At 49.4% G+C, this 14,193-nt stretch overlaps 1 protein-coding gene across 2 annotated transcripts in view; it reads right to left on the bottom strand.

The window, feature by feature from the left end:
• Positions 1 to 1,947: 1,947 nt before the first annotated feature.
• CEP72 (centrosomal protein 72) overlaps positions 1,948 to 14,193 on the bottom strand; it is a 35,122-nt gene continuing 22,876 nt past the window's right edge. The window contains exons 8-12 of one of the 2 annotated variants that reach the window (XM_026019156.2): positions 13,180 to 13,318; positions 11,832 to 12,028; positions 6,678 to 6,804; positions 4,039 to 4,150; positions 1,948 to 2,654 (exon numbers count right to left, since the gene is read on the bottom strand). In XM_026019156.2, the coding sequence (XP_025874941.1) occupies positions 2,498 to 2,654; positions 4,039 to 4,150; positions 6,678 to 6,804; positions 11,832 to 12,028; positions 13,180 to 13,318 (732 nt within the window). In that variant the 3' untranslated portion in view covers positions 1,948 to 2,497. Of the gene's footprint in view, positions 2,655 to 4,038; positions 4,151 to 6,677; positions 6,805 to 9,766; positions 10,748 to 11,831; positions 12,029 to 13,179; positions 13,319 to 14,193 lie in introns of those variants that run through there. The other variant, XM_072752655.1, reaches the window with a different exon arrangement.

Genomic DNA, 14,193 nt, shown 5'->3' with positions numbered 1-14,193 from the left:
ACGAGATCTTTCTTACACAGAGTCCGGCCACGGCCCAGGAGGGATCTGTCCAACAGGAGAGAAACAGGCCTGCTGGTCTGGGACAACGCCGGCAAGGCCACCAAGGGGAGGGAGGCCACCCCAGGGGCCTGGCAGCAGTTTGTCGTACTCACACCGGGTCTTACGGCCCTAACGGGTGCTCTGTGAGGACAGGCCCTGCCACACCCTTTCGCCATGGATCAAGCAGAACCATTAGCCCAACATCTCCCACAGAGAAAATCCCAGGCACTGCTGACATCCTCGGGTCTCCAGGGAGCAGAGAGCTCGCCCAAGCACACTCTTCTCCTGGGGACGGGGGTGGCGCAAACCCTGAGGAGGACAGACTAGTTGCCGCCACTCGCACCTGCACGTGCTGCGTCAGAGGGGTCCTCGGGCCCAACTGTGCCTGTCACAGACTCGTCACCACACCCTGGGGCAGGTGACATCATCCTCATGCTCTACAGAGAGGAAGCAGACACCCATAGAGTTTGAATAATTCAAAATTAGACACTCGGTGCTGTACCCACCACATAAAACCCTACACAAAATATTAACCTAATCCAACGGCACATTTGCAAAGGAAAGTTCACCATTACTATGCTGTGCTTAACTTAGAAGTTTAGGTTGTTTTAACAGAGGGAATCACTGTAATTAACCATACTAACAGATATGGGAGAAAAATCACCAGTCAGCTCCATGGCTGCAGAATAAAGTGTTGGATAAAACTCATTCATTCGTGATACGAACATAGCAAATTAACAACGGGAGGAGCTGCTTCAACCCGGAAAAGCTGTCTACAAAAGTGCCACTGATCACACACCCCCTAGAACGAGGACACTGAAAGCTCTGACAGAAAGTGCTGAAAACACGGACCAGACAGGCTTCCGTCGGAGCAGAGCGTCAACATGACCACTGCAGGTGATATGCAATCACCTGCAGCAAAGGCAGCAAGAACAGGGCTCGGGAGTAGGAAAACAGGAGCATAATGGTGCACAGAGGTCAGTAAGAAAGAACCAAAGGGAATTTTAGAACTAAAAACATACATAATTTCTGAAATTAAAAATTCACTATACATATAACAGGCCTAATCTCAGATCAGGGCAGTAGAAATGACCCTAATGGAGCTGGGAACAAAAGATGGGAAAGAAGATCGGAGTGTCGGGATGCGTGGGGACTTGCGTGGTGTGTCACTGGAGTCACAAGAGGGAGTCGGGGACGGGGGTGGAGGGGGCTGGGTCAAACAACAATTTTGGAGAAATAGTGAGGAAAACTTTTCCAAATGTGATGAAAATTATAAACTCAGAGGTCTAAGAAGCTCACTGAAACGTAAGCAAGAGAAACCAAGTAAATAGCATGGTGATCACTTTCAACAAGCTCAAAATGGATTAATGCTAAAATCTTTAAAATAAATAAATGATCCAATGATGAAAGAAACCTCCCCCCACCATACACACACAAAACCACATTTGCTGTGTCATGTTTTCCTGCTAAGTTACAGAAACCAATGCTGAAGGACACAACCACAACCAGACAGGGAAGGGGCTGAGGAGACCATCTCCCGAGCAACACAAGGGACCTCCCCCACCCCTCAACAGGTACTTCTAGGCCTGTCTGCTCTTCTTCCTCAATCAGCTAAGTACTGTTTTACAAAATTACTTTGTTTTACCAAAAAATGCAAGCATTTACACAAGATACAAAGCTTTTAAACTAAAAATCTAGTATTTTGCCCTGTTCTGCTCTAGTTTTCAGAAATGCACTGCAAGCAAGAGAGCACAGGGGTAGATACTTTCACTGTGGGAGGTCAGTATTGTTAATGTTTCCCCAACTCCAAGTGTTACTTTATTAAGTCCTGGAGCTAACCATGGTGCATAGCTTGTTTTATGAAAGAATTCAGGGAGAAAAACTCAGTTATAATTCATAAAAAGCCACTTTTTAAAACAATCTATTAGTTTATTGAACAAGGATTGAGTGTCACACAAAATCACTTAGCGATCAGACCCCATTCTCTTTCACATCAGGGTGAAAAATACTGCATTTTTTAATATCAAGATATTTTATGAAAAATTAATAATGTTGGCTCTCAAAATATATCAGTATGTCGTTTCAAAACATATGAAAGGCTTTTTTTTTCCCTTGGTAAGATCTCAGTTGTATTTCAGGACACAGGAACAGCGTGCTGGAGTCCGAGGGAATGATCCCAGTTGCCAGCTCTTTGCAAATCCTGCACCATATACACCCTTACAGACTCACCTATAGACAGATCAATCCTTTCTCAGGATGTTCTAGAAAATTGAGCTACAGGCCCCAAATACTTTTCAAAACATTTAAGATAATTACGAACAGAAGACCCAGCTCTCACCAACACAAACACTAGGTAGAAAGGAATTTCCACATTTTACTAGCTGTGTCAGAGCGAATACAGATGGGCTGGCCACAAAAGCCAGAGGCCAGGCATGGGTGCCCAGGGGTGGGGGTGGGGCTAGCAGCCTCCAAGGCTGGCGCTACCGTGTGGGAAGAGGGCCAGAGTCTTCTTGAGCTCCTTGTAGCTCCAATGCAGCTGCTCCACCTCGGCCTGGTGCTGTGCCCGTACCTGGCTCAGCTCCTGCAGAAGATGCTCATTGGTGCTGACCAGGGAGCTGCAGGAGAGCACAGGGAATCGACACCTGAGCCCCTCCTAAAGGCCAGCCTGCCGCCTCCTGCCCCCGCCCCACTGCCAACACCCTCCCGCCTCCCACTGGCTCCTGCCGCCTGACTCTCCCCTCCAGACCAGGTGGCGCAAAACCTGACCCGAGCCCTCTGCTGCCCCGCTGCATACAGGCAGGATGAAGGAGCGGAGCCCATGATGGAGGGCTGCTGCCCCATCGTTCCAGCCACACCTGGGGCTGAGAAAACAGTCTGCAAAGCCAACGGGACCATGTTCTAGCTCCAGAGAAGATGCCCAGTCTGGCATATTTCTAAGCCCTGGTCAGCCCCTTACAAATTCTGACGTAGGAGCACCTCAGAGTCTGGGTCTCACAGTGTTGTCAGCCACTTCTATTGCTATGAGGACTTCAGGAGGAGAGCGGTACTGTACCTGCCCACTCAGCCATCTGCAAAATATTCTTGCCTCCAGTGAGCAGTGACAAGGGATGGATGGATGTGGGGGGCCATTTTCCCAGATACTTGCCCCCACGGACAGACCCACGGAATAGCCACTGGCCAGGTGGAGGCCCAGAGCAAAGTGAACGTGAACCCCCGCTGCAGGGCCTCGTCCACATGGAGCCCACCACACTGCAGATGGGGGGCTGCCGGGTTCTGGGAGCCATCCTGCCTCGACTACCCCTCCCTGCACCACGACGTCCACCTTCCCTGTTCTTCTGTTGCCTCCCTCTCTCTGCTCCAGCTTATCTCTCAGGAGCCCCTTCCCCTCTGTAACCTGTGCGTGGGATGGGCCTGCTGACTCCCTGGGAGGTCACAGCCCGGCTCCACCTAAGGCCACACGGCACTCAAGCCTAGGGGCAGGAGTGGTGGCCTCAACCTGAGGCAGGAGAAAAGAGGTGAGTTGGGCTCAGGCTCTGCACCTCTATCACGTGCAGGTGCCCGTCCTCACCTCGGCCCACCCAGCGGCACACTGTCTCCCTGCGCCCAGCCTGCGCCAGCCAGCGCCCCCTTCTCATCACATGATTCTCAGAATAAACACTGGGAATAAACACTTGGCAATCCCCACAGCTCCTGCTCCCTTCTCACCACCCAGCACACAGCCAGGAGTAAGGGTGGGGTCCCCGTGTTCTGGGAGAAGTGACGGGAGCTGCTCCAGGTAGACCAGGACACCTGAGCATCTCCCACCATCTCTCCCGTGCCCCTCACCTCCCCTGGCCACACTTCTGGTCACACCCTCAGGCCCCACCTCACAGAATACTATAGCAGGAAGGGACACCCTCAGGTGTTCCTCTGTGCCCCATGATGTGACCAGGGCCGGGGCCCTGCCTCCCTGAGCCACAGGGCCCACTCAGCACCTCCACCCACGCCTCCCAGGGGCACCTGTGGCTCTCCTGAAGCATCTGGGTGAGCTCCTGGATCTTGTCATAGTGTGTCAGATGCTGCTTTAATTCCACAATCTCATCAGAGAGCCTCTTCACACTTGTCTGAAGTCCTGAAAGAGAAAAACAGTAACATTAGTTAGTGAAATTCACACTAAGCAGTTCAAACATTTAAGTTAGACCAGACATAAGAAAACAATGTAGCCTGGAAAAGTCCTTCTGTGCACAACTCAGACACCCTTGGCTTCTGCCCTTCAGACGCTCAAGAACTAAATCTGCACACAGAGGGCAGGCAGACAGTGCAGACAGAGGCAAGCCAGTTGCCAGCTGGGGCCCCTGCACTGGACCTGCTGCAAAGTTGCAGTGCTTCTCCTCCCCCAGGCAATGGGTTCTGGGGACAAGTGACAAGAGGCTCACGGGGGCCACACATCTCCAATATGTCCTCTGGTCTCATGTCCATCAGTGACACAGAGCGTTTGGGTTCCACCCATGTGACTCCTGTCTCTGGGTTTCCAACTCGAGAGGAAAAGAAATATCATTTATTGGCTCCAAAACCCAAATCCAAGATCCAAATAAATCCACACCTAGTCACACGACTGTGAAACTACGCAAGAGGCAATGAGAGAGCCAGAGCAGGAAGGTGCAGGCAGGGCCCCTAAAAGTGTTACAATGGGGCCATACTACTCAGCAACTGCACCTGCCTATGTTGCTGCTGCAGGGCTGGCGAAATGGATCCTGGAAAGAGGGCAGTGAGGGCGTGGTTTCGGCATCTCCCAGAATCCCCACATTTGTCCAACACCAAGACTGACTAGATGACAAAACAAGAGCCCCACAAATGACATTACAGCCCCTATGATGAGGCAGCCTTAAGGCCGAGACACAAGAGCCACAAGCCATGGATGGCAGCCACATCTGTGAGGGAAGTGGTGCTTAGCAGTGGGGCAGCCACCAAGTGTCCCCCATTTTCACAGAAAACCTCTGCTGTGCTGGACCACCGAGGACCCATGGCTGACCGAGAGGGGCTCGGCCTCCCCCATGAGGTCAGACCAGGGGGTCCCTGTGTGGTCTGAAAGGACTGCAGCAACCCTGACCCCATGAGGCTGACCTGTCCAGTCCCTTCCAGAAGAGGGTTGTACTACAGAGGAATTGCTGGTGAGGGGCCCGGGGGGGAGGGGCAGGACAGTGTTCCAGAGAGAAGTGAGGAAATGAACAGGGCCCTGGGGGTCCCCAAAGGGGCCACCATATTTCTCTAGGAGTTTGGAGCACTGAGGGCAGACCCCACACAAAGCTGCTGCCCTTGACAACAGCGACCACACCCAGAACCCAGGACTGAGTATTTCAGAACGAGCAAAAGGCTAAGAAGTGATAGAATAAATGGAGGAACAAGTCAGAACTGAGGATGTCAGAGGAGGTAGCTGAACTCAAGCCCATGGTCATGGCAGAGAAAGCTTCATGGGAAATGAAGGCTGAGCAAGGAGGAGTCTGAGAGCAAGCGGACAGGATGATGACATCTCAAGACACACATGAAAAGGGGACATTTTTTACATGGAAGTTAATGAAAAGGGGCACTGGCTCAGGTTGTGACCTTAGGTCCTGGAATCAAGCCCCATGTTGGGCTCCCTGCTCAGTGGGGAGTCTGTTTCTTCATCTCCTCTGCCTGCCACTCCCACTGCTCTCTCTCTCTCTCAAATAAATAAATAAATAATCTTTAAAGAAAAGAAAGTTTCAAGAAAAGATTATAAAGAGCTCAGCCTTCGACCAAGCAGCCCAAGAGACACAACAGAAGAGACCTGAGCAGCCTGTGGGCCAGGGCCATGATGTCATCTGTGGCTGGGCTCCTGCGACCCAGCCCGTTGGGAACATGTAGATAGACCTGCTCTGAGGCCCTCTACAAATGGTTTTTGGACCCCTGGGAGGTAAGAACTGCATGACACTCAGTGGGCCAGTCCTCAGTGAAGTTAAAATTTCCAGGGGACCTTGCGGTTCACAGCCAGACGAGGCTCACAGAACACACACCATCTCCTCACTCAAAACCCGGGAATCTGAAATACCAAGGGTGTCTTGGTGAAAATTTCAAAACAGAAGCAAAGATGGGAGAGATGGAGATGAGAGTGACCTGAAAGAAATGGTGACCACAGAGAAAAAGCACTGCTCTGCTCCAGGAGTGGGGGCAGCAGAGGCACAGCCATCTGCATGCTCTGAGAGGCAGTGTGGGGGTGGGGGCTCCCCACAGTTGGTACTGCCACGGCTACAACCACGTCCAACCCGAGGCTGTGGAACGTGCAGGAACAGCTCTCATGAACCAAGATGACCCTCACCGCACTTTACAGCATGTACTGGACCTGAATTCTGAATCCTATGAGTAACTTTTTTTTTTTTTAAGATTTTATTTATTCATGAGAGAGAGGTGGGGGCGTGGGGAAAGAGGCAGAGACACAGGCAGAGGGAGAAGCAGGCTCCATGCAGGGAGCCTGACGTGGGACTCGATCCCAGGTCCCCAGGATCAGGCCCTGGGCTGAAGGGGGCGCTAAACCGCTAAGCCACCCGAGCTACCCTCCTATGAGTAACTTAAAGTCTACAATAGAGGATTTGAACACTCACATTTTATTAAATAACTTACCAAATAAACTACATACTCACCAGTGATCTGCACATTTAATGTAGCCGCAGTGTCTGCATTTTTTGCTTCTTTTTTCATGCTGAACAAAAGAGCCTTTAAGCTACTATTCTCTTCCAAAGATTTGTCTAAATGTTGCCTCAAGTCATCCTAAGGACATAGAACAACACATTTAAAACAGATAAATCAAATTCAGTAAAACGTACGTACGAAATCAAGGCAAATTTAAGACCAGCAGACATCAGTTTTACTTCACCTATCATAAGTGATAAATCAGGACGTGAACAACAGAAATCATAGCTGTCTCCAGGTGAGCAGCAGTGTCCTTCAGAGGGGACAGAGAAGGGGGGCACGCTGTGTGTGGGGCATCTCTGCTGGAGCCCTGCCTCATGGTCACCACAGCCCAGCTCCCCATCCCTTCTCAAGGAGCAGGACAAGAGCTGGGCAGCACACCAGCCCCGTGTGGTCCCTTTAGGCTCACTTCTTGGGCAAAAGCATGGGCAGATCCCGGGGCTTCACATTCCCTGAGGCAGGCACTGCCCTGTAAGAGCCCCGTTCTGTAAGCACGTGGGCTTGCCATCCCCACCACAGGTGGGAGCTGCAGATGCAGTGGGCTCCTTTCCCATCCTCTGAGCCAGTAGCAATGCCCAGCACACCATGGACATTAAAGGGGAGGGCAGAGCACTGACACACTGTGAGAGCTGGTGGCACAGGGGCCATCACAGCCACCTGCTGCCCAGAGCAGGAGGCTGTCCCACCTACATAGACACCCGCAGACATAACCCCACCAGGGGAGCGAGTGGATCTGTCTCAAGGTGACAAGGGCCCCTGCTTTCAGGAAACAGCTATCCTCATTCTTCACCCTGATGGCCCACCCAGCACACCAACCCTCTGTGTGCATGCACACTCCGGGCAGTACAGAAACGGCCATGTGGCCAGTTATGGCCAACGGTTTGTCTCCCAAAAATGTGATGAGTCCTGAAAGGGAAGGGGCTGGGCCCTGGTCCTGAACAAGGTCTCAGCCAAGGCCGGAGCAGGGGCAGTGACCCATTGTGCTCAGTTGTACACAGCCCTGCTGGGAGCATGCTGGAAAGGCTCAGGAGCAAGACCTTGGCTAAGGCCAGTTTCCTGGGCATCAGGACCTGAGGAGACCTGATGGCAGAACCAGCGTCTTCATGATGGGGAGAAGTAAAGCTTTGTGGGGGACCTCTGAGGCGGCAGGTTCTCATAACATACAGACACTGGCAGATGTTCCAGAGACTCATCTCAAAGCAACCCCGTGGCTATTCTCATTCCCACCTTACGAATGATAATGGCCAATTCAGAAGCTGGGGGAGGCAGCTGCTGAGATGGCCCAAGAGTGTTCCCACCATCCTGTGTGTCCTCCCCTCACATGGGTGGACTTGCTGACTGGATCCTAAACCACCACATGCAAGCAACAACACTTCCCTCTCAAGAACAGGTAACTAAGGACGGCCTCCTACGCAGGTGCTCTCTGGCTCTGATCAGCAGCTGCCATGCCAGGAGGGCCTCAGGTGCCATGTACAGAGCCAAGGCTGCCTGTGTGCAAGCCTGCAAGTGGATGCCTACCTCCATCAAGCCTTCAAAGGGGACCATGACCCCACTCGGCAATATGACAGCAAGACCCTGAGTCAGATGCACAGCTCAGCTGCACTAGGACTCCTGACCACATGGGCTGCCGATAATACATGCTGCTGGTGAAGGAGCTGCACTCTGGGCAGCAATCTCTCTCTCTCTCTCTCTCTCTCTCACACACACACACACACACTCAGAGGCTTAAGTGATTTGCTCAGATGGAGCTGGCCACTATGTCCCAGTCCACCGTCTCAACCACGTGACACAACCTCTCAGTACTGACTTTTTAAAAAAAAGAGGAGCTCTTGCAGATTCCACATAATAAAACTCAACTATGATGATCAGCAAGATGAAAAACACTACACTTGGCTGGATGCACCACAAAGATTTGAGGTGTGTGCCCTGCTGGGTCAAGTGCACGGATGTCCCTGCTCTCACAGAGCTAACATCTGTTGGGGAGGAGAGGACCTGGGAGCTACACTGACAGCCAATGTGCAGACCCAGCACCGCACAAGCAGCTCCGGTCCTGGTCTTCATCTTCCTCCATGGCCACAGCATGGGACCCTTACCAACACTCTTGCCCCTGGTAACCACTTTCTCATTAGCAGATGGCTTCCTCTGTTATGCAGGGACTTCTGAGTTCACTAGAGTCCCACTTATTTAGTTTTGTTTTTGCATTTTTGCTGTCAGATTAAAAAAAAAAATTGAATAGACCCTATCAAGGAGTCTTTTCTCTTGTGTTTTTTAAAAGTTCTACAGTTTCAAGTCTTATATTTAAATCTTTAATCCAATTTGAGTTGACTTCCACATACGGTATCAGGGGTCCAGTCTTCCCAGCACCAATACTGAACAGACTGTCCTTTCCCTGTTGTGTACTCTTGGTACATGATGCCATTTGTATGTGGTGTAATCTTCCTGGGATCTCTATTCTGTTCCATCCATCTATGTGTCTGTTTATGTGTTAATACCATATCTTTCCATTACTACAGCTTCCTTCACAATAAGAATTTGAAATCAGAGTGTAAAACCTCCAACTGTTTTTTCTCAAGGCAGTTCTGGCAAAATTTTAGGGGTCTCCCATGAAACTAGAAAATGGAAAATACAAATTTTAAGAAAAATAATTACACAAATTTTAAGATTTTTTAAATTTCTGTAAAAAAAAAATGCCATTGGAATCCTTACAGGGATTGCACTGAACCTGCAGATGACTTTCAGCAGGGTGGACTGTTTTAACACTATTACTTTTCCAATCCGTGAACATGGGATATCTTTCCGTTCATGGCTCGGATTTCTTCCATCCATGTCTTACAGTTTTCAGTGTTCAAATCCTTAACTTCCTTGGTTAAAAATACTATTTTTACAATACAAAATACTATTCCTAAGTATTTTATTCTTTTTGATGCTATCATAAATGGGATTGTTTCCTCATCTCTTTAGATAAACTATTGGTATAAAGAAACACAACTGATTTCTATTATACTGATTTTGTGTCCTGCAACTTTATTAAATTGATTAGTTTTTTTTTTTTTTTAATTTTATCCATTTACTCATCAGAGACACAGAGAGAAAGGCAGAGGCACAGGCAGAGAGAGAAGCAAACTCCCCACAGAGATCCCAAAGCAGAACTCTATCCCAGGACCCCGGGATCACACCCTGCGCTGAGAGCAGATGCTCAAATGCTAAGCCACTCAGGTGTCCCAGAATTGATTAGTTCTAACATGTTTTTGTTGTTGTTGTGAGTCTAGGACTTTTTACACATACAATCCTGTCCTCTGTAAACAGAGACGATATTACTTCTTCCTTTCCAATCTGGATGTCTCCTTTTCCTGCGTGCTCTTGCTACCATTTCCAGTGTTGTGCTAAGCAGACCTCATGAGAGCATATGTCTGTGTCTGGTCGCGGGTCTCAGGTGAGAAAGCAAGGTTTGGTGTTTTCCCACCAATCACGCATTGCCTGTGGCCTTGTCATAAGTGACCTTTACTGTGTTGAGGAAACTTTCTATTTTGTTGAGACTTTTTATGATGGATGGATGGCTAAGTTTGTCAAATGCTTTTCTCCATCTATTGAGATGACTGTGTGGTTTCGATCTTTCAATCTGTTTGTATTAATTAGCATTTGTTGAACCAACCTTGCATTCCAGGGGGAGTCCCACTTGGTCATAGCGCATATTTTTTTGATGTGTTCTTGAATATGATTTCCTGGTATTTTACTGCAGATTTTAAAATTATGTTCATCAGAGATATTAGCATCTAGTTTTCTTTTCTTCTGGTGTTTTTGCTATCAGGATGAGGTTGGCTCCAAAAATGGGTACAGAATTGTTCCCTCTACTTCTATTTTCTCGAAGAGTTTAAGGAGTATTAATTCTTACTTGAATGTGCAGTAACATTAAGCCATGAAGCCATCTGGTTCTGGGCTTTTCTTTGTTGGGAAGTTTTTGATTATCATTCAATTTCCTTATTTATTATTGCTCTGTTCAGGCTTTATTTCTTCTTCTTTTCTGGAGAGACATAGAGAGAGAGAATCCCAAGCAGGGTCCATGCCCAGCACAGAGCCCAACATGGGGCTTGATCTCATGACCCCGAGAGATCTTGACCTGAGCTGAAATCAAGAGTTGGACACCTAACCAAATGAGCCACCCAGGCATGTACTTTATTTCTTCTTGGTACAGTCTTGGCAGGATGTAGGTTTCTAGGAGCTTACCCATTTCTTTTAGGTTGTCCAGTGTGCTCACTTATAAGTACTCGTAAGAGTCCCTTATGACCCTTTTTTATTTCTGAGGCATCACAGTGGATGTGATGCCTCTTTCATTTGTGTTTTTGAGTCTTCTCAGTCTAGCTAAAGGTTGGTGGATTTTATATTTTTTTCAAAAATCCAACTCAGTTTTGGTTTTCTTTCCCATTATTTTTCTAATTCTCTATTTGATTTATTTCTGCTCTGATGTTTACAATTTCCTTCATACCTCCTGTTAACTTTGGGTTTAGTTTGCTCTTCTTTTTCTAATTCCTTGAGGTATAAAATTAGGTTGTTTGATATCTTTCTGCTTTTTTAACATAGCCATTTACATGTTACGGTTTTATTATAAGGTTAGGAAGGACAAGGACAGCCCCGCCCAGCCAGGAGCCTTAGGCTCAGAGGCTGGGTTCAAGCTGTGCTGGCTCTGGCTGACCTTGGGCACCACCTGCTGGAGGAAATCCCTCTAGTCCAACAGCAGCACATCATGGGCTTGTGCTGGATGGTGCTGGTAGGACAGCAGCTAATTGGAGCCTCTGCCTGGACCCAGGAGCACTGCAGACACATAAGCTCTACGTCAAGCCCAAGTTCATCCATGCTTTCTCCCTCACTCAGCCTCTCACAGAAGAGAGCAGTCACACAGGAGTGGCAAGGCTAGGAAAAGCATGGACACTGCTCTCTTCAAACGCCTGTTATATAGGGTTTGGGAGCCATGCAGACAGGCAGTGCCCCCAGTGGTGGGGGGAGCCTGCTGCTGCGGCCTGACGGCAGCTAAGGGGAACCGCTCCCCTGATCTCTGAGGTTGAAACCCCTTGTGTGCATGAATAGAAATAATGCAAAAGCACGCTCACCATCTCCTTCTGTGTGTTGCTTAGTTCTGATGCCACCTCATTAATCTTTACACGGTACTGCTGCTGCTGCTCAGCAAGGTGCTTCTGTAGAGATTTATTTTCCAGAGTAAGGTAGCTAATTTCTTCACTCACAAGTGTTGAACTATCCTGAGTTGTTGTAAATTCTTGCACAGATGACAAAATATGTCTTGCCTGAGCTAAGAGTAAAAATCAGGTATTATTATGGCATTTATGTTAAAAGGATGAAGTAGAAACAAAGTACATTCATACATCTTGACTAACACAAACTACATGCCTCAAAAACACTGACCAGCATGGAGAATGACAAAGGGACATGGATACATACCACAGAAATCCCCTTACTCGGATTTCTGTACACACATCCAATTGCGGATGGGAGGTAGAGAGACAGGAAAACAGTTTTATTCCAGGGCAAAGGTGCCTATGAAGAGAAGGCTGTGCCCGGATAGTTACGCTGGATGCCCCAGTTAGCCTTCCATGCTCCTTCCACAGCACTGGCTGCTGCTGCTCCTGGCCTGGGACCTGCCATGCAAACACAGTCTGGCAACTCCACAACTGGGAGCATGAGGGCAAGATTTATGGGATCAGGATCCAGAGGATCCAGCTTCTTGGGGAGTCCTGCTTCCAAAAGGAGAAGCCCTGGGGCCACAACACTGAGCATAGAGCTCAGCTCTGTGCAAGGCCCCCAGTCTACAGACAGGAGGGGCGGGTAAGCTCCTGCTTCCACTGGCTGCCCCTAGGCTGCAGGAGAAAGAGACAGCTGCCACCTAGGAGGCAGCATCTCTCACTCTGGAAGAAGGGTAGAGGGTGTGCTCTGGCACCCAGGCACAGGCAGAAGCAAAGCCAAGTCCTCCCTGGGGAGGGACCACCTTCCTAGGCCTCGTTCCCACTGAAAGATCAGCAAATCCAAGGCCCTGCAGGAGATCATATGTTCAGAGGGTTCAAAGGAGACAGTGGCAGCTTTTTGATGTTTTAAAACCTTCACACAATACAGAGCAACAAGAATCAAACATCATCTGTGAACAGCATCTCCAACAAAACCAAAGTGACAAGGCATCTCCATAAACCCAAGTGCCAACAGGTAGGAAAACCAATAGCCACAAGCCTGCAGGACGCCCCTCTCATCTCACACCCCATGGAAGCCCCAGCTGCTTTGAGGAAGGCTGTCAAGATGCTCTGTGCAGTGTGGTGGGAGCAGTGACAGCAAGCGGAAAGGATGCAGCAAGGTGCGGGGCCCAGACCTCAGCAGAACAGCATCTGCAAACAGAATGCTGCCTGGAGGGAGGGCCCAAGTGCAGGTCTGAGCGGACCTTCTTTCCTGGCTCACCTTGGAACACCTCATTGCCATGCAGGGACTTGCAGCCACTCCAGTATCTGTCCACCAGGTCGAGGAGTGCCTCAAGAAGCATCACCTCCAGGGAAGCCTTCTTCCCAGGAGGCACAGCTGAATACAGTCTGGGAGCCACCTGCAATGGAAACAGAACTATGATGCTGAGACCAAGAGTTACTGCATATTGTGAAGCCTCTGACACAGGGATGCATGGCACCGCCCATGCATCATGGGGATACCCTCGTCCAGAGATGTGCACAATGGGGCCATCCAAACTTCACAAGGCTATAGGGGAGGCACATGGAGGCGCGTCCCTACCCTCAGACATGTGACCCTGGTGATATCCCACACTAGGAGGACAGGTAAAGGACACACTACAAGGTGACACCAAGTATGAGAGTCATGAAACCCACATCATGGTTTAAGGCTGTGGGAACTCCAGTCCCACAATAGCCTGTTCTGGGCCCTCCTGAACCAGTCCACAGGGACTCCTGGAGGAGACCCTTAAAGCTAGTCCCCACCTGAATGGTCATCAGACCACTGGCACCAGAAAAGCCCTGAATATAATCAAGTCACACACTGGACCACATGGGTGGTCAGGCCAGGATGATGTGGCAAAAAGGGCTGCCAGGAGAAACTATCAAGGCTCCACCCAAGGCCTGGCCACAACAGTGCTATATCAGCATGTACATCAAAGTCTCTCTCCTCCCTGCTTTTAGAAATTACTTTACCAATCTTTAAAAATTATCAAGGAAGAGAGAATGGCCTCTGCTCTCCTGACCACTTTCCAAGTATCCTGGGATTTGGGGGTGGAGGGGAGTAGAAGCTCACATCCATCTCCAGGCCAATGACCAGACCTGGGACACAGGCTAGTCCCAGGTGCCCAGGCAGCAGCTCCAAGCAGAAGGCTAGGGAGAGCCCCGCCTAGTGCTCTGCAGTTAGCTAATATCCAGAAGGCTTTTCTACTAATGAACTTCTGAAGACCCAGAGACTCTGAAATGAGGGGAGGCA

The sequence above is a fragment of the Vulpes vulpes genome, chromosome 3, assembly GCF_048418805.1.
Source record: "Vulpes vulpes isolate BD-2025 chromosome 3, VulVul3, whole genome shotgun sequence".
Classification (NCBI taxonomy): domain Eukaryota; kingdom Metazoa; phylum Chordata; class Mammalia; order Carnivora; family Canidae; genus Vulpes; species Vulpes vulpes.
The sequence above is the reverse complement of the archived record's forward strand: the minus strand, read 5'-3'. Positions and strand labels throughout refer to the sequence as shown.